Genomic DNA, 21,379 nt, shown 5'->3' on the forward strand with positions numbered 1-21,379 from the left:
GGCTGATGTCAAAGAAGTTACTGTCTTCTCTTCCAGGATTTTTATGGTTTCAGGTCTCACATACAGGTTTTTAATCCATTTTGAATTTATTTTTTGCGTATGGTGTAAGAAAGTGGTCCAGTTTCATTCTTTTGTTGCTGTCCAGTTTTCCCAACAGCACCATTTGTTGAAGAGATGTTTTTTGCCATTGGATATTCTTTCCTGCTTTGTTGAAGATTAATTGACCATATAACTGTGGGTTTATTTCTGGGTTTTCTATTCTGTACCATTGATCTATGTATCTGTTTTTGTACCAGTACCATACTGTTTTGATTACTACAACTTTATAATGTAACTTGAAGTCTAGAATTGTGATACCTCCAGCTTTGCTTTCTTTTTCAAGATTGCTTTGGCTTTTTGGGGTCTGTTGTGGTTCCATACAATATTAGGATTTTTTTATTCTAGTTCTGTCAAAAATGCTACTGGTATTTTAATTGCTTTGAGTAGTATAGACAGTTGAACAGTATTTGTTCTTCCAATCCATGAGCATGAAGTATCTTTCCATTTCTTTGTGTCATCTTCAGTTTTCTTCATCAGTATTTTATAGTTTTCAGAGTATAGGTCTTTCATCTCTTTGGTTAGGTTTATTCCTAGGTATCTTATTATTATGGGGGCAATGAAAAATGGAATTGTTTTCCTAGAAATTTCTATTTCTGCTGCCTCAATATTAGCATATAGAAATGCAGCAGATTTCTCTGTATTAACTTTGTGTCCGTCAGCTGTATTGAATTCATTACTTCTAGTTGTTTTTTGCTGGAATCTTTAAGATTTTCTGTGTATTGTTTGTCATTTGCAAATGGTGACAGTTTAACTTTTTCCTTACCAGTTTGGATGCTTTTTATTTCTTTTTGTCGTCTGATTGCTATGGCTAGGACTTCCAGTACTATCAGAGTGGGTATCCTTGTTTTGTTCTTGACCTTAGGGGAAGGGCTTTCAATTTTTCACCATCGAGTATGATGTTAGCTGTGGGTTTTTCAGATACGGCCTTAACTATGTTGAGGTATGTTCCCTCTATACCCACTTTCTTGAGGGTTTTTATCCTGAATGGTGGTTGTACTTTCCCTAGTATTTTTTCTGTGTCTATTGAAATGGTAGCGTTTCTTATCCTTTTTCTTATTGGTGTGATGTATCACATTGATTGACTTGCAAATATTGAATCACCTGGCACCCAGGGGGGAAAAAATCCCATTTGATTGTTGTGAGTGATTTTTTAATGTATTGTTGGATTTGGTTTGCTAGTATTATGTTGAGGGTTTTTGCATCTGTGTTCATTAGAGTTACTGGCCTTGCATTTGTATTCATTAGAGTTGCTGTCCCGTGGGTTTTTTTTTTTTTTAAGATTTATTTTACTATAGAGCATGCATGCTTGAGGGGCAGGGAGAGAATCTTCAAGCAGAATCCCCATTGAGTGCAGAGCCAGATGTGGCTGGTGCTGCATCTCAGGACCACTGAGATCATGACCCGAGCTGAAACCAAGAGACATGCTGAAACCATGAGAGTCAGACACTTAACCGATTGTGCCACCCAGGCACCCCCTGTCATTCTCTTTTTTTGTGGTGGTTTTATCTGGTTTTGGTATCAGGGTAATGATGACCTCATAGAATGAATTTGGAAGTTTTCCTTCCTTTTCTATTTTTGGAATAGTTTGAGAAGTATAGGTATATTAACTCTTTAAAATGTTTGATATAATTCACCTGTGAAGCCATTTGGTCCTAGGCTTTCATTTGTTGGGAGTTTTTTGATAATGATTCAGTTTCTTGCTGATAATCAGTCTTCAAATTTTCTGTTTCTTTCTGTTTCAGTTTTGGTAGATTATATGTTTCTAGGAATTTATCCATTTCTTCTTGGTTGCTCAATTTGTTGGCATATGGCTTTTCATAATATTCTCTTATAATTGTGTTTATGTGGTGTTTATTGTTATTTTTCTTCTCTCGTTCATTGTAATTTTTTTATTTTATGTATGTGTGTATGTATGTATTTATTTTAAGTAGGCTCTGTGCCCAACATGGGGCTTGAAGTGACAACCCGGGGATCAAGAGTTGGCATGCACTACCACTTGAACCAGTTGCCCCTTGTGATTTTATTTATTTGGGGCTTTTTTCTCTTGTTTTCTTGATAAGTATGATTAGAGGTTTATGAATTTTATTGATTTTTTTTTTTTTAAGAATCAGCTGCTCATTTCATTGATCTGTTGTTTTCTAGTTTCTGTATTATTTATTTATTTATTTATTTATTTTTAAAGATTTATTTATTTATTTATTTATTTGAGAGTGAGAGAGAGCATGAGAGGGGAGAAGGTCAGAGGGAGAAGCAAGCTTCCCATGGAGCTGGGAGCCCGATGCGGGACTCGATCTTGGGACTCCAGGATCATGACCTGAGCCAAAGGCAGTCGCCCAACCAACTGAGCCACCCAGGCGCCCCCTGTATAGTTTATTTCTAATATTTATTATTTCTTTCCTTCCTTCTTGTTTTAGGTTTTGTTTGTTCTTTTTCTAGCTCCTTTAGGTGTAAGGTTAGTTTGAGATTTTCCTTGCTTCTTGAGGTTGGTCTGTTGCTCTAATAAGCTTCTTCCTAGATCCACTTTTGCTGTGTCCAAGAGGTTTTGAACTGTTGTGTTTTCATTTTCATTTGTTTCCATGAACTTTTTAGTTTTTTCTTTTATTTCCTGGTTGATCCATTCATTGTTTAATAGCATGTTAATCTCCATGTATTAGTGCTCGTTACAGATTTTTTCTTTCGTTTGACTTCAGGTTTCGTAGTTTTCTGGTCAGAAAAGATGCTTGCTATGACTTTGATCTTTTGGAATTTGTTGAGGCTTGTCTTGTGGTCTAGTATGTGATCTATTCTGGAGAATGTTCTATGTGTACTTGACAAGAATATATATTCTGTGTTTTAGGATGGAATGTTCTGATAAATCTTTTAAATCCCTCTTGTTCAGTGTGTCATTCAAGGCCGTTGTTTCCTTGTTGATTTCTGTTTGGATATTTTGTCCATTGATGGAAGTGGAGAGCTAAAGTCCTCTGCTGTTATGGTATTATTATCCATTAGTTTCTTTATTTGTTATTAACTGTTTCATGTATTTAGGTGCTTTTATGTTGGCTGCATAAATATAACAGTTATATCTGCTTGTTGGCTTGTACCCTTTATTATATAGTGTCATTCTTTGTTTCTTATTACAGTTTTTGTTTTGTTCTTTATCAAGAAAGAGAGAAAGGGAGGGTGGGGGAACAGGAGGAGAGAAAGAGAATCTTAAGCAGACTCCACACCCAGGGCAGAGTCTGATACAGGGCTTAGTGTCTTAACCTGGGGCTCCGTCTCTTGACCCTGAGATCATGACCTGAGCCAAGATGAAGAGTCAGACGCTTAACCAACTGAGCCACCTACAATCTTTGTTTTATTTTTTTTTAAGATTTTATTTATTTATTTGACAGACCACAAGTAGGCAGAGAGGCAGGCAGAGAGAGAAGGGAGGAAGCAGGCTCCCTGTTGAGCAGAGAGCCCGATGCGGGGCTCGATCCCAGGACGCTAGGATCATGACCTGAGCCGAAGGCAGCGGCTTTAACCCACTGAGCCACCCAGGCGCCCCTACAATCTTTGTTTTAAAGTTTATTTTGTCCGTTGTAAGGATTGCTACTCTGGTTTTCTTTTGACATCCATTTATATGATAAATGTTTCTCTATTTCACTTTGAACATTTATTTATTTATTTGAGAGAAAGAGAGAGAGAGAGTGCCGGGGGAAGGTGCAGAGAGGGATGAAGAGAGGAGTTTCTTTTTTAAGATTTTATTTAGTTATTTGAGAGAGAGGAAGAGAGACCATAGGCAAGGGAGTGGGGCAGAGGGAGAAGCAGACTCTCTGCTAAGTAGGGAGCCCAGCATGGGGCTCTATCCCAGGACCCCGAGAACATGACCTGAACCAAAGGCAGACACTTAACCAACTGAGCCACCTAGGCATCCCTGGAGAGAGTCTTAAGGGGACTGTCCTCTGAGTGCAGAGCCTGATGTGAGGCTTGATCTCACAACCCTGAGATCATGACCTGAGCTGAAACCAAGAGTTGAACGCTTAACCAACTGCGTCACCCAGGTGCCCCTCCATCCCCACACATTTATTTATTTATTTAGTTAGTTGTACCTTTTTTCCCCCCAGGATTTTAGTTATTTGACAGAGAGGGAGAGAGGAGAGGAGAGGATAGGAGAAGCAGGCTTCCCACTGAGCAGGGAGCCCCATGTGGGACTCAACCCCAGGACCCTGAGATCATGACCTGAGCCAAAGGCAGCTGCTTAACCAACTGAGCCACCCAAGCGCCCCATCCCCATTTAAATATGCAGGTGTCTTTAGATCTAAAGTGAGTCCCTTGTAGGCAGCATATAGATGGGTCTTTTTTTTAATCCATTCTGTCACCCTTTGTCTTTTGATTGTAGTGTTTAGTCCATTTATGTTCAAAGTAGTTATTGACAGATATGTATTTGTTACCATTTTATTACTTGTTTTGTGGTTGTTTTTCAAGATTTTTTCTGATCTTGTCTTTCTGTAATGGTTTTCTGGTTTTCTTTAATGATATATTTGGATTTCTTTGTTTTCTTTGCATATTTATTAACAGTTTTTGTCATTAGGTTTGTATATAACATCTTCTGCCTATAGCAGTGTGTATTAAGTTCATGGTCATTTAAGTTTGAACACATTCTTTACTCCTCCCCATCTTTTAGGTGTATGGTGTCATATTTTATCCTTTTGTGAGTTTCTTGACTGATTTTTTACAGAAATACTCATTTCTTTTTGCACACTTTTACTGTTATGTGTTATATCACATAAATACTTTTTTATTATTATTATTAAAATACAATGTATTATTTATTTCAGGGGTGCAGCCCTGTGATTCATCAGTCTTACACAATTCACAGGACTCACCATAGCATGTACCCTCCCCAATGAGAAATACTAATTTTTACTGCTCTTGTGTTTTCTAACTTTAGACTGTCACTTTCAGTCTTTCCATTTTACTCAGAGTCACCTTTAATATTTCTTGCAGGACTACTTGTTATGAACTCCTTTAGTTTTTGTTTGTCTGAGAAACTCTTTATCTCTCCTTCTGTTCTGAATTCTTGATACAGTATTTGGCTGCAGATTTTTCTCATTCAGCACTTGGAAGATATCTTGCCACTCCTTTCTGACTTGGAAAGTTTCTGCTTAAAAATCTATTGATAGCCTTATGGGGTTTCCTTTGTATAGAACTGTATTCTTTTGGCTTGCTGCCCTTTTTTTTTTTTTTTTTAAAGATTTATTTATTTATTTGAGAGAAAGTGAGGGTGAGTGCATGAGCAAGAAGAGGGGCAGAGGGAGAGAGAGAATCTCCAGGAGACTCCACACTGAGCCTGGAGCCCGACACTGGGCTGGATGACAGCACCCTGAGATCATGGCCTGAGCTGAAATGAGGGCTTGGGTGCTCAACCCACTGAGCCACCCAGGCACCCGTTGGCTTATTGCTTTTAATATATATTTTTATTACTGTATTTTGCCTTTTTTTTCCTTTTAAAATATTTATTTATTTGTTTATTTATGAAAGAGAGAGAAAGCGCAAACAAGGGCAGCAGCAGGCAGAGGGAGAAGCAGGCTCCCCACTGAGCAAGGATGGTGATGCGTGATTCAGTCCCAGGACCCTGAGATCATGACCGGAGCCAAAGGCAGATATTTATCCAACTGTGCCACCCACATGTCCTTGTATTTTGCCATTTTAATTATAATATGTCTTGGTGTGGATATGTTTCTGTTGATTTTGATGGGAGTTCTCTGTGCTCCTGGTTCTGGAAATCTGTTTCTTTCCCCCAGCTAGGGAAGTTTGTAGCTATTATTTCTTCAAATAAGTTATCTGCTCCCTTTTCTCTATGTTGTTCTTCTGGTACTCCTGTAATACAAATGTAACTATGTTTGACTGAGTCACGGAATTCCCTAAGTCTGTTCTTGTTTTGCATAATTATTTTTTCTCTTTTGTTAAGTTCTATTACTGTTTGTTACTCTTGTCTTTTAGGTCATTAATTCATTCTTTTGCTTCTTCCAGTCTATTCTTCATTCTGTCAGATTCTATTGGGAATGTTTCTCATTTAATTTACTGAGCCCTTTATTTCTGATACGTTATTCCTTATCTCTGAGTCAATGGTCTCACTGATGTCCTCCATTCTTTTCTCAAGTCCAGGGAGTATACATTGCTTTAAATTCTACAGCAGGCATGTTACTTAAATGTTTGCTTAGATCTCTGGCTATGTCATGTTCTTTTATTTAGGACAAATTCCACTGTCTTCTCATTTGTCTGTGTTTCTGTTTCTGTGTGTTAGGAAAGTCAGCAGTGTCTCCTGTTCTTGAGGGTAATGGCCTTGTGAAGAAGAGGTCCAGCAGTGCCCTGCATTGTGGTGTCCCCTCTTCCCCAGGGCCTGGTGCTTTCATGAGTGTCTCCATTGTGTACTGCATGCACTCTACTGTTGTGTCATGGGTGCTTTCCTTCAGGCCAGTTGTCTGCAGATGCTTTCTTTGTCTATTGTGGGTAGTGTTTGGTCCCTGGCCTGAATGTGCCATGTTTTAACTATGAATGCGGCATGTTTTAACTAGGTGTGCTCTTGTCTTCTTGTGAAATGAGACCTGTTGGCCACCATCACTGGAACCGAGGCTTGGCAAGACTCCATAGTCAGGAGGCATGGTGTGGGCAGGGCTTTTAGTGTCGGGGAGGGTGCTTGCACTGGGACTGAGGGAAGCATGACTGGGAAGAGTGGTTCTTCCAGAGCACTAGGGTAGGGGGCTTGCTGTAAGCAAGCTAGGTGGCAAGTGTTGGTGCTGCACTGGTTCCTGCAGGTGGCTTTCTATTTATGTTGAGGGGCTGGAGAAGGAAATGGCACCAGCCAGTTTCTTTGTTCCTGGAGGGGTCACTTAGTGAATGCTGCCTGTCTGGGACAGGCACCAAGGTGAGCAAATAACTTCCCCACCGTGTGCACCAGATACGCTTAGATTGCTGTTTCTACGCTGTATGTTCATGGGCTGTTTGCCTGCCTTCTCTCCTAAGAGTAGCCCCAGTACCCTCTGGGCTATATCCTTGCCCAGCCTGCTGACCTTTAGAACTTTAGGCTTTAAGTGCACTGGTTGCAGGAAATCACAAAATTGGGCCCTCTCTCACTTTCTGAGTCATTTGCTATGAGGATGTCTTCCCCGTGTGGGCTTCCCTGTGTGCTGGTCTGTGTGCTGTACAACTGTCACTCCCTCCCCATCACAGGGTCTTTTTCTCTCCCAAACTGCATCCCTGTACCTCCTACCTTTTTCTCTGTAACCTCTTCTCTACCTTTAGTTGTGGACTTTGTTCTGCCAGTCTTCTGGTTGATCTCTAGGGTATTGAGAATAATTTGATAGTTATCTAGTTGTATTCATGGGATAGGCAAACCTAGGATCCTCCAATTCTTCCACCATCTTCCTCTTAATTGCACTCTTGTCTTTTCTTCTTAAAGAGTATTTTGCAAAGCAGAAGTTTTTAATCAATAATGTTTTATAGTTTTCAGAGTATATGTTTAAAACCTTTTTTATTAAATCATATGATCATAAGCATTGTATTATTTTTATACTATTGTTAGTGGAATTTCTAATTAACTTATTTTTTAGAAATTCCCTTTTGGATTGTTCTTTGCAAGTATATGGAAATACAGTTGATTTTAGTATTCTCTAACCTTGCCAATTCAGTTTTTAGTTCTTACAGTTTTTTATTTGTTTATTTATTTGACAGCGATCACAAGTAGGCAGAGAGGCAGGCAGAGAGAGAGGAAGGGAACCAGGCTCCCTGCTGAGCAGAGAGCCCGATGTGGAGCTCGATCCTAGGACCCTGGGATCATGACCTGAGCCAAAGGCAGAGGATTCAACCCACTGAGCCACCCAGAGGGGCCTCTAGTTCTAATAGTTTTTTAGTGAATTTTTAAAGTTTTTCTATATACAATGACTTCTGTAAACAGACTTAGTTTCACTTACTGGATGCTTAAGATTTACTTATTTAGAGAGCATACTCGTGTGTGAATGGGGGGAGAGGGGGAGAGAGAATCTCAAGCAGACTGTGCTGAGTGTGGGACTCAGTCCCATGATCCTCAGATCATGATCTGATTGGAAAATCACTTAACCTGCTGAGCTACTCAGGTACCCCCTTACTAGATGCTTTTTATTTCTTGTCTAAGTTCACTGGCTAGACTGTCCAGTAGAATGTTGAATAGAACTGGTGGGAGTGGACATCCTTGTCTTGTTCCTGATCTTAGAAATTACACCATTAAGTATGATGTTGGCTGTAGGTTTTCTGTAGGTACTCTTTATCTGGTTGAGGAGGTTCCCTTCTAGTCCTGATTTGTTGAATGCTTTTATTATGAAAGCGTGTTGGATTTTGTCACATTATCTTTCTGTATCTATTCAGATGATTATGTAGTTTTCTTTATTCTATTAGCATGATATATTTTATGCTATGTTATGTTAATTGATTTTTGGATTTTAAACCAGTGTTGCATTCCTGAGATAAATCTCTCTCTGCCATGATGTGTAATTCTTTTTTTCTGGATTCCATTTAAGAGTATTTTTTTATGCTGTATATTTCTCTGTGGCTCTTTTTCCGCCTGCTTCTTCCTGCAGGGAAAATCTCTGAATCAGAGCTCTGACGTCAGAGTGAGAACAAAGGTGTGCTAATTTCTCCCGTTTTAGTAGTAGTGGGGAGGAGTTAGAGACTGTACCCTGAGATCTTCTCAGCTTGTCTTCTCATGTCTAGGACCTCTGTTTATGAGTGAATTGGGGCATAGTCATTCAGGCCCCAGTATTCTCAGTATGCTATACCCAAGGTGGAGCCTTGGATCTGAATTAAAGAAAGGTATCCCCGGGCTTGACCGCATTTACCTGACCTTAGTCTTAGCAACTGTTAGCTAGGGGCAAGATGAGAAACGCTGATGTTTTACCCCTCCTGGAAAATATAGCCCTTCTCTTGAGAGGCTGATGGTCTTGGCTTTACCAGTCTAGAGCGGAATTTCTGTATTACTGAATTGGGAGGAGAAGCAGCAGCAAATAGTCTGAGTTCCTGTTTAAGTACTTCAGACTCACTGTGTTTACCAGATTTTAGCACATTTTCTTGATGAGTTTTTTTTTTATTTGGTGTATGCTCTTAGAACCATTTCCAGAGACTCTAGATGACTTTTTTATAAAAATAATTTTTACCAGTGTCAATTGAGTGGGTCTGTAGAGTTCCTTAAGTTGCAAATTGATCTTGTGACTTCTTTAAATACCCCAAACTAGCACTGATTTATTGCTGTTACATGTAGTACTTTGTCATTACAATAAGGTAATAGAGGGACACCTGGCTGGCTCAGTTGGTTGAACATGGGACTCTTGATCTCACAGTTGTGGGTTCGAGCTCCACACTAGGCATAGCACTTACTTTAAATAAAGAAATAAACAAAAATTTTTCAATTAAAAATAAAAGAAGGTAATATATACTTCGAAGACTATAGTAGGAGGCAACACCCTCTTTCTGAAATATCATCTTAAAATATTTTAATGAGGGGCACCTGGGTGGCTCAGTGGGTTGAGCCTCTGCCTTCGGCTCAGGTCATGATCTCAGGGTCCTGGGATCGAGCCCCACATCGGGCTCTCTGCTCAGGGGGCACCTGCTTCCTCCTCTCTCTCTCTGCCTGCCTCTCTGCCTACTTGTGACTTCTTTGTCAAATAAATAAATAAAATCTTAAAAAATATATATTTTAATGAAACAAGATGGGATCAGGAGGGAGACAAACCATAAGAGACTCTTAATCTCAGAAAACAAACTGAGGGTTGCCCGAGGAAGGGCGGGGTATGGAGAGGGTGGTTGGGTTATGGACATGGGGAGGGTATGTGATGTGGTGAGTGCTGTGAAATCTGTACGCCTGACGATTCACAGACCTGCACCCCTGGGACAAATAATACATTATATGTTAAAAAATAATTAAAAAAACAAAATGAGGAAACTGAGGCATGAGATTAGGAAACATGCCCAAGGTGACATGGATAGTCTGTGGTGAAGCTGTGGTTTGAACCAGGCAAGCTTATTCCAGAGATTGTGTTCCTACCTCTCCTTGTAAATGTTAGAATCATTTGGCCTAAATTACTTAGATTTTAAAATACCATATTAATATTTGGATCAGAATTGTATTCAGTGTATAGATGATTTTAGGTAGAATCGACATCTTTGTAATATGAAACCATTCTACCCAAATACAAAGTAAGTCTTTTTATTCAAGAAAAAAAGAAAAAGAAAGTATTTTAAGATTTTTACTTATTTTAGATAGAGAGGGAGCACAAGCCAGTGGGTGAGAGCAGAGGGAGAAGCAGACTCCCCAGTGAGCAGGGAGCCTAATGTGGTGCTCCATCCCAGGATGCTGAGATCATGACCTGAGCTGAAGACAGATGCTTAACTGACTGAACCACCCAGGTGCCCCAAGAAAATAGTATTTAATCATATTTAGTAATTTGATCTTTTCTTTTTTTTTAACCTTAAAATGTAGTTTTTAAGCCTGATTTCTTACCATTAAGTTCAAATTCTTTGAAGCTATAGTTTCTTTTGCTTATAGTGGTTCTCAGATTTTCTATTTTAAAAACTAAATGTTGTCAACCTTAATATTTTTAAAAGGTAGTTTGAACATGAACTTTACCCATACATGCGATAAAGACAAAAGTCTTTTTCCTCATTTTTGTACTGAGAAATATATCCTCTCTTATTTCACAGGAGAAAGCTATGCACTATTGTTTTGTTTTAAGATTTTATTTATTTATTTAACAGAATAACAGAGAGAGAACACATTCAGAGGGAGTGGGAGAGGGAGAAGCAGGCTTCCCGCTGAGCAGGAAGCCTGACTGGGGGCTCCATCCCAGAACCCTGGTATCATGACCTGAGCCGAAGGCAGATGCTTAATGACTGAGCCATCCAGGCGCCCCAGCTATGCACTACTGTTAAAAAAATTCATTGAGGTGTGACAGATAATGTTAATTGTTCTTACTCTATAGGAATGATGAATTTTGTATGTTCTTAGGTCTGGAGAAAATGATGTGGAATACAACAACATGGAATTAGAAGAGGGAGAACTTATGGAAGATGCAGCTGCTGCAGGACCACCAGGTACAGAGGCCAAGATGCACCAGCTTGCATCTTTTCTTTTCTATTCTCTAATTGTATCATATTTTAATATATGACAGCAACTGCTCTACATGGCCCAAGGTATTGGAAGTGCTATGTATACTGTTTGTGTGTGTGTCTGTATATATCTTAGAGTGTATTTGAAACAGTAATAATAGCTAACATTTGGTAAGTATTCTTATGTACCAGGCATTGTGCAAAGGCACTTCATGTGTACCTTATCTCATTAACTTACCACATTCTGTAAGATAGATTTTAATATTATCTGCTTTTTATAGCCACAGATTGTAGAGAAATTAAGCAACTTGCTGTCATTCACAATTTAGTAAATGAAAGAGAGGGATTAGAGTTTTGGGTTTATCTAAATCCAAAGCCCAAGGTCTTCTCTACGATCATATAACTATCCTTTTATGATATATGTCTTGTTTGTATATCTAATTTGACTATAGAATAATCTGAAAAGATTTATGGAATATGACTTAAAAAGGACTTTTTTTTTTTTTTTTAAGATTCATTTATTTGAGAGAGAGAGTGTGTGTGCACATGCATGCAGGGGGAATGGGCAGAGGGAAGGGGAGAGAATCCCAAGCAGACTTCCTCCTGAGCACGGAGCTCGACACGGGGCCCAATCCCAATGATCCTGAGATTATGACCTGGCCGAAATCAGGTGCCTCAGTCAGCTGCTTAACCGACTGAGGCACCCAGGTGCCCCACAGAGGGCCTTTTGAGAGCTCATCTTATGCGTGGAATAAACTTGGGATTTAATTGCCTAGATCACAGTAGTTGTTGGTAGAGCCAGGCTAGAGCTTCACATCATCTTTTTCTTGGACTGCATTTTTTTTTTTTTTTTTTTTGCCAGATCACACTGCTTCTGCTCCTCTTGGAGTGAAGTGACTCAAATACTGCGTGTTACTTTTGTGTTCTTGGGTCTGTTTTTTAAATATTTTACTTATTAATTGACAGCGCGCAAGCACATTAGGGGGAGCAGCAGGCAGAGGGGAGGGAGAAGCAGGCTCCTTGCTGAGCAGGGAGTCTGATGTGGGGCTTGATCCTAGGACCCTGGGATCATGACCTGAGCCAAAGGCAGATGCCCAGTCACTGAGCCACCCAGGCACCCCATGGACCCATTTATTTAAACATGTGAATTCTTGGCTGGAGGAATTAAAAGCTAACTTTGTACTGCTTCTACTTTATTGATGTTGCCCTTAGTACAAACATTGGCATATTCTGTAGCATGTTTGGATCACTGAAGATCTCTTAAACATTAGTCTTCAGCATTTCAACTTCCACCCATACTTTGTACTCTTCCTACTCCTCACTTTAGTCTAGGTGATCTCATTTATGCTTGTATTTCAATTCTGTCTATATATTGATTACTCTCCAAGTTCTATCTCTAGCCTTTATTTTTCTCATGACTTTCAGACCCATGTAGCAGTCTGGTTTTGATGTTATTAGACTCAGCATCTCACAAACAGAAGTCTTTTTTTTTTTTTTTTTTAAGATTTTTTATTTATTTATTTGACAGACAGAGATCACAAGTAGGCAGAGAGGCAGGCAGAGAGAGAGAGGAGGAAGCAGGCTCCCTGCTGAGCAGAGAGCCTGATGTGGGGCTTGATCCCAGGACCCCGGGATCATAACCTGAGCCGAAGGCAGAGGCTTTAACCCACTGAGCCACCCAGCTGCCCCAGAAGTCATTATATTTTTATGCCATCCTGCCTGTCAGTTAAAAGCTCATCATCTTAGTGGTTGATAGTGTTGATAGTGGTACACATTCTTTGCCTTTTCCTCTTGCTTAGACTCTGCATTTAATACATTACCCAAATCACTTCTTGGCCTTTTGGCTAAGATCAAGTGTAATACATTACACAAATCTGTTGATTCTGCCTCCTAAACAGTGCATGAATTCATTTGTTACTTCCCATTCCTATGCCATTCCTAGTCTAGGCCACTGTCTCAAAACAGCCCCCTGTCTGGATTCCTTGTATCCCTATAAGGGATACAAAGAATGGATATAAGGGATACAAAGAATGGAATCCCTTCCATTCTGTTTCCCACAGCATGAGTTCAATTGAGTTGTATTTTTCCTTCAAATTTGTATCTATTCATGTCACTTCTCTATTTTTTTTTTAAGATTTTATTTATTTATTTGACAGAGACACAGTGAGGGAGGGAACATGAGCAGGGGGAGTAGGAGAGGGAGAAGCAGGCTTCCCGCTGAGCAAGGAGCCTGACCTTGACTTGGGACTCAATCCTAGAACCCTGAGATCATGACTCAAGCTGAGGGGAGATGCTTAATGACTGAGCCACCTGTCTGCCCCTCACTTCTCTACATTCAAATTCTTTATTGGATTCCATTTACTTAAGGATAAAGTCCAAACTTGCTAATGGTAGAGAAGACCTTTCATATGGTGGCTCCTACTCACTTCTTTAGCTTTACCTCTCTCACACTCCCCTGTGTCATTTTTTTAGCCTGGAGGAAAGAAATATGCTTCCCCTCAAATGTGCTTTCTGACATGTTCCTTCTATCTTCTCATGCTGGACATAGTCAACTCCTGTTTCTTCTTCAGTTTAGTTGTATTTTATTCCTGGAAGCTGTTCTCAATTGTGTGCCCTGCATATCTTTTTCTGCTCTCTCAAATTAACCTATTAGAATATATGTTAATACTACAATTGCTTGTTTAGCTGCCCATTTTCCCTTTTCTCGCTGAGCTCCATGAAGCTCTGAGGCAAGAAATAATATGCATCTTGTTATATGTTAATTATGGAAGGTCCATTTCAAGCCTGTTGTGATTCATATTTCAGAACCATGTTATCATCTTAAGAATTATGTCAATTAAGATGTTAAGTTGCCCATTAAATAGAAGATCTTTCTTACACAGAATCTAGGTATGAAGTAAAATAATATTTATTTAATTTCATTGTATACATTGTATTAAGTAAGGCTGTAGCTCAAAATAATAATGATTCAGGTGCCTCTTCTTTCAGGAATTGCTTATTCACTTGTTTTTGTTTTGTTACAAGAGATCATTCTAAATAAAAAGTATTATTCTGTTTGTTTAAGATTTTATTTATTTGACAGAGAAAGTGAGAGAGTACAAGCAGGGAGAGCAGCAAAGGGACAGGGAGAAGCCGGCTCCCCGCTGAGCAGGGAGCCCAATGTGGGGCTCAGTCGCAGGATGCTGGGATCATGACCTGAGCCACCCAGGCACCTGCAACAAGTATCATTCTAATCTAGAACATTAGCTAGTTGACCAGTGAATAGGAAACATCTATTTTATATTTGCCTCACATGTGTGGTTTATGAAACATCCTAAAACTTGAGAACTAAAAGATTCTAGCAGTATAGCACACTTGTAAATTGACAGTGTGTAGGTTATTACATTTGTTACTTATTTCAGGTTAAAGATTTTTTTATGATTTTGTTTATTTATTTATTTGTCAGAGAGAGAGAGAGAGAACACAAGCAGGGGGAGTGGCAAGCAGAGGGAGAAGGAGAAGCAGGCTCTCTGCTGAGCAGGGAGCTCAGTGTGAGACTCAATCCCAGGACCCTAGGATCGTGATCTGAGCCAAAGGCAGATGCTTAACTGACTGAGCCACATAGGCATCCCTCAGGTTAAGGATTTTTAAGATCACTTAATCCAATAATGTTTAATGAATGCCCACTAGATATCAGGCATTATGTTCCCTGGGAATTATGAGATGAATGAGCATCATCTCCAAAATGAGAGTGTAGCACTAGTCATTAACAGACTTTGTGATTATAAATGTAAATACAGGGTGACTCCAAAAATAGAATAGCTTATTAGGAATGGGTGAAAAGGCTTTAGAAAGGGAGTGATGCTTGATTTTGTTCTTGAAAGAAGAGCTAAGAGTTCATTAGAGGAGCAGGGAAGTAATGAGATAAGAGAGCAAAGGCATTCCAGGGAAAAGATGCAGCATTGTTCTTTTTGGAAACTTCAAATAATTGAGTCTTTATATGGGGGCAGGCCAATGTGAGATTGGTAAGCAAGAAGCAGAATCAGATAATGGAAAGTCTCATCTGCTAGGTAAAGGATTTTGGACTTTATTCTGTGGAGTCATTAAAGGTCTTTTTTAAAGACCCTTTAGAAGTGTGGTCAGATTTGGTTACAAAGTGGAAGATGAATTAAAAGACAAGACCAGTTAGAAAATTACTGAAATGTTTCAGGAGGGAAAATTATGAGGGCCTAAGATAAGGCAAGAGAAGTAGGGGTGGAGATGAAATTTGTTGAAAGATGTTAAATAGTAGAATTTATAGGACTTGGGAATCCAACTCGAAGGGATGGATTTGTTGGATATGTGGGGATGATTCCTTAAGGTTTCTAGGTTAGGCTGTGCCCCCTTATATAAGATAGTCCAGGAGCAGAATATAATATATTCAGTTTGATTGGTGTTGATTTTGAGACCTGTGGGACAATCATGTGTTGACCTCAGACTCATAATATCTAACTGCTTAGAAGATCTCAGGTGCGTAGTCTGTTGTCGAAAGATGCATTGATTTTTTTCTTTCAAAAAACATAACTTTTGGGCACCTGGGTGGCTCAGTCGTTGGGCAGCTGCCTTCAGCTCGGGTCATGATCCTGCGGTCCTGGGATCGAGCCCTGATTCAGGCTCCAGGCTAGACCAAGAGCCTGCTTCTCCCTCTCCCTCTGCCTACTGCTCTGCCTACTTGTGTTCTCTCTCTGTCAAACAAATAGATAAAATCTTCAAAAAAAAAAAAAACAACCAACTTTTATTAATCAGAATAAATTAAAAGTTTCTAAAACAAACCATAAGAGACTCTTAATCTCAGAAAACAAACTGGGGGTTGTCGGCGGGGAGGGGGATAGGGAGAGGGTGGTTGGGTTATGGACATTGGGAAGGGTATGTGCTACGGTGAGTGCTGTGAAATATGTAAACCTGGCGATTCACAGACCTGTACCCCTGGGGCTAATAATACATTATCTGTTAATAAAAAAAATTTAATTTAAAAAAAAGTTTCTAAAACACTTCCTATAATATATAAAAATCTTCTGTAAATCAATAAGAAAAAGATAAGACTACCTCCTGGGTGAAAAAAAAAGGATAAAAGACTGGAATAGACACCTCACAGAAGAATCTATCCAGATGGCCAGTGCACATTTTAAAAAGTACTCAACCTCTTTTATCAGAGAAATGCAGATTGATGGTGTGTCCCAGTGTGGATCTCTTGAGTTGGTTTGTCTTACATATAGTTTGTTGAGCTGATGAGCTTCTTGGATATGTTAGATTAGTATTTTTCATCATATGTTGAAAATTTTCGACCATTTTTCTTTCATCTGTATTTTTTCTCTTTGCTCTTCTGTGATTCCCATTATATGTATTTTGGTACATTTGATGAGATCCTACAGATCTAAGAGATTCTGCATTTTTCTTTATTGTTTCAGGAAGTACCAAATAAAAATCTAGTAAGATACCATTGCACACCCACTGTAGCAGGTAATATATAAAAATATTTTTTAAACTGGCAGTACTAAATGTTGCAAGCATGTAGAGAGACGGAAGTTCTCATACCTTGCCAGTGGGAATGAAAATTGGTACCACTACTTTGGAAAATGGTTGGGCAGTACGTGTTAAAACTGAACATACACACATACTTTTGTGTGAGGCAAGGCTTGCCAGTAGATTTTTACAAAAGTATCATTCTTTTTTAGGTGTTCTCCTTGTATGTATGTATGTGTCCTTTTTAATTTAAGAAAAATGACTGTAATTTATAACAAAGGAAAAGATGTGAAAAAGCTGATTTAGGACTAAACTGTGTAGGACCTTGAATGTCATGCTCCTGCATACAGGCACTGTGATAAAATGAAGAACTTAGGTAGATCAGTGTAACATTTTAGTTGGGGCTTGGTTTAGGAGGCAGGGAACCTGTCACTGATTCATTTGCCTTTTTATGAGGTGTTTTTGTATTGTTTTCACGTGACCTTCAAGAGCAGTTTATCTACTTAGAATTTCAGTATCTTTATTCCTAGCAGCTAAAAACTAGAAGCAACCCAAATTCTTTCCACATAGAATAAAGAAATGGGGATATATTCATATACTGGGATGCCACACAGCAATAATGAAAATGAATGCAGCAGTATAGATGAATCTCGTCAATATAAATGTTGAACAAAGAAGCAGGATATTAGAGCACATACTGTATCATTTCATTTCTATAAAGTTCAAAACCAGGCAAAATTATGGTATTTAACTCAGGATGAAGGTTACCTTTGGAGAGAAAGGTTAGTGAGCAATTTTAGGAGACATGGGGGGAAATGGGGGTACTGTTACTTTGTGAGCATTTATTAGGTTGTATACTTAGACCTACACAACACACCCAGAATGATGGCAATATCCACTCTGAGAAAGGGAAACGGAAATAGATGCACAAGTCTTTGATGCCGGTGGATAGTGAGTAGAAGGGATGGGAACATGGGAGGGAGGGAGTAGCTAAAGGGCCTACACTACAAATGAAAGGAGTTTTTGTTGGTTGGTGAAAGTAAGGCCTGGAAGAGCATTGAGAAATGGGAAGAGTTTAGTGCTAGTGTTTAATGGGCCCATTTAGTGTGGAAAAATGGGCAACTTCTGTTTCTAAAGAAGAACCAGATATCAGGGCAATAGATACAGTACATGGGGCTACTGAATAGCTTACTGTCCAGTTAGAACCACCGGGGCAGCTTTTTAGAAGAAGATCCTCATTTCCACTCCAGTGATCTTACTCAGGCATCTGTGGGAGAGCTAGCAATCTGTAATGTTTAAAACTCCTCTCAAATGCAGCCTGGTTTGGAAACTTCGTAGTAAAGGAAAAGGGTTAAGACAGTATCAGGGTGGAGAGGGGATAGTTTTCTGCCTTTTTTCTTCTCTCTTTTTTTTTTTTTTTAGAATTTAGCTTTTTCTTGAACACATTATAGTGGTTTAGTCAGACCAAACTCCATGTCATAATCGGACTCCTCAGATTCTTTATTCTTTGCTTCCACTTTCTTTTTTTTTTTTTTCCATCTATCCACAATGATATTTTATTCTTGTTGCGGATAGTTTTTTATTGGTTTTATTTTTATTCCAGTTCTTTGTTTTTCTTTTCCTCAGCTGGGGCAGCAGCAATAGAGGGGCCAGGACCTCCTGGTGTTCTGGTGTCCACCAGCCCCTAAGTATCAGATGAGGTTCCTCATATTGACATTGGCCAAGGCCTTTGCAAACAAGCCTGGCCAGAAAGGTTCAACATTTATACCATCTGTTTTAATGAGGACACTGATCTTATCCTCCATGGCTGTCACCTCGTCATCGTTGCAGGATGAGTGCTAAGTAGGAGCAGGTGAGCGCCTGAGATGAAGGCTGTGGTGCAGGTGAACACCAAGTGACACTGCCAAGCGTGATGCTAGTCACCAGATGAAGTGAGTGCCTCACTTGGATGCACTGAGCATTTGTAGCAGTTGAGGAAAAGGGGAGTTTTCTGCTAGTTTTTAAAAGGAGTTGCAGGGGGTACCTAATCTGGGAAGAAAAATTTGCAGTGGGATGATATCCTCAGAAGAGGAAGAAATTGGAAAAGGTGAGGATATGAATATAGATGAAACACATATAAGTAAATAATTGGCTTGAAGCTTCTGAATAATTAGAATTTTTCTCCTAAGTTACTTTCTTTTAGATCTCTTTGAAACACTCATGAATAGGCAGAACCTGATTATTTTGTGTTATTTTTATATTATCTATTTTAAGACTGTTGCATATAACATTTTTAAATTTAGGTTTCTTTAGACTATGTTTAAATAATTTTATTGAAGGAGGTCATCTTAACCACCACTTCCAAACGTAATATTTGCTAGATATTGTACTAGGCACTGGAGAAAAGTCAAATGGTTTCTTTAGCTTAAGGAGCTTAGTCTACTGTTGTTGATACAGATATGACATTGCTCACAGGTGTCTATCCTGTCCATCAGTTTCAGTCTGAAAACTCCACAAGAAGATTACTGTTTTGGTGTCTAGTTCCTAGGGATTTGTGATATGAAGATTTGTCTTTCTTTCAAGACCACTGGATTATAGGACATACTCTCTTTTTCTTTACTCTCACCTTGCATATATTGTGTATGCTTTTTATTATAAAAATACCTTTTTATTTCTAGGGCTAAGGATGGGGTTGAGGGTTCCTCCTGAACTCTGGGTAGTAATGAGGCCAGTGCTTAGTCACTATGCTTGTGTTCACCTCTCAGGCAATCTTGTTTCTCCTTTCTGCTTCTTCTCAATGTGACATACCAACTCCTAAAAGATAGGTCCATAGACAAGTATCCAAACAACACTAACCAGTTTTCTTTTTTTTAAAATTGTGCCGATTTGTAGCATGCATTTTCTACATCTCTATTTCTTTTGCAGGTAGTAACCATGGCTACGTGGGTGCCAGTAGCAGAATGTCAAGAAGAGCACATTTATGCTCTGCTGCTACCAGTAGTTTATTAGATATTGATCCATTAATTTTAATACATTTGTTGGACCTTAAGGACCGGAGTAGTATGGAAAATTTGTGGGGCTTACAGCCTCGCCCACCTGCTTCACTTTTGCAGCCCACAGGTAAAATATTAACAATAATTTCACTTTTTTCTGTGATTCTTCAGAAGAATTCTTGATTTTAATCCAAGTGTCTCATTTAAATGCTGGAACACAGGACGTTTCTGTAGCAAATTGAATTTTCATTATATGTCATAAAATTGACATTTATATTAATCAGATTAAAGTTTTGGTCATTATTGTTCAGTGGTGTTTTGTGCAACAATGTCAATGCCTGTTAGAATGTTTGTATATGGTTTGGCATTACATCGTGTCTGATGGACAGTTTGATTTGTATGAAACGCAGTTGTCCTCTTTGTGAATGGGCTTAGAATTTTGCATGAATACCCTAACTTCTAAGTGGAACTGTGTCTAAATTAAATATAGAAAAAGGTGGTTTCATGCTTTGATTCTCTGTAGCCTAAAAATGTATACCAGTTAGCATCATTATTTTATTTACAAAGGTTGTTAGAAGTTATATCTGTATTACTGTAATATGATGTATACACACACACATTAGATGTATAGTCAAACCTGGACCTTTTGAAGCTCTTAGGCAGAGTCATTTTGAATAGCTAAGGATTAACTTGAAATGCCACATTTTAAAAACCATTTTTGTTAGGAAACTTTCTAATATATACTCCGTATTTTCCTACCTTCTTAATATAACACAAATCAAATATCAGTGATTAAGAACAGTAATTTTGGGACGCCTGGGTGGCTCAGTTGGTTAAGCAGCTGCCTTCGGCTAGGGTCATGATCCCAGCGTCCTGGGATCGAGTCCCACATCGGGCTCCTTGCTCCGCAGGGAGCCTGCTTCTCCCTCTGCCTCTGCCTGCCACTCTGTCTGCCTGTGCTCGCTCGCTCTCTCTCTGACAAATAAATAAATTAAAAAAAAAAAAATTAAAAAAAAAATAATTTAAAAAAAATAAAAAAAAAAGAACAGTAATTTTGATGCTCCTTTAAAGATTATTTATTTATTTATTTATTTGAGAGACAGAGATCACAAGTAGGCAGAGAGGCAGGCAGAGAGAGGGGGGGGGGAAGCAGGCTCCCTGCTGAGCAGAGAGCCCGATGCGGGACTCGATCCCAGGACCCTGAGATCTCGACCTGAGCTGAAGGCAGAGGCTTTAACCCACTGAGCCACCCAGGTGCCCCTTGATGCTCCTTTAAAGCAGCAAAACTCATTTTTCAAAGTCTGAGGCAGAGCTTCAGTGTAGAAAACACACAGAGATGCTCTACTTGGGGGTTATGGGAACCTGGATTATTTAGGCCTCTTCTTTCTAAGGTATACTTCTTGGAAGTCTGGGTCCTTAATTTGAAAGATGGTCCTCAGTCATGTTATGAAATACTTGCCTTTTATCTGTGACCCAAGTACATTTGTTTTGTACTTGTAGTTTTATGAAATTTATCACATTGTATATAATTTTACATTATTCTTAGGTATTTTTAATGTAGAAAATTTGGAAAATACAGAAAATTACAAAGAAAATGAAAATCACACATAGTTCTTGTGATCAACAAAGAAATTTTTTTTTTTTTTTTGGAGATTATATTTTTACATAATCCTTACAGCGAACATGAGCTCAAACGCACAACTCTGAGGTCAGGAGTCACATGCTCTACC

General features: G+C 39.0%; 1 protein-coding gene across 6 annotated transcripts in view; it reads left to right on the forward strand.

The window, feature by feature from the left end:
- TRIM37 (tripartite motif containing 37) overlaps positions 1–21,379 on the forward strand; it is a 136,369-nt gene that overhangs the window by 72,298 nt on the left and 42,692 nt on the right. For all 6 annotated transcript variants that reach the window (XM_080827180.1, XM_080827179.1, XM_080827181.1 and 3 more), the window contains exons 17-18: positions 11,096–11,181; positions 19,582–19,776. In XM_080827180.1, the coding sequence (XP_080683306.1) occupies positions 11,096–11,181; positions 19,582–19,776 (281 nt within the window). The remainder of the gene's footprint in view (positions 1–11,095; positions 11,182–19,581; positions 19,777–21,379) is intronic.

This window comes from Martes martes (genome assembly GCF_963455335.1).
Source record: "Martes martes genome assembly, chromosome: 16".
NCBI lineage: Eukaryota > Metazoa > Chordata > Mammalia > Carnivora > Mustelidae > Martes > Martes martes.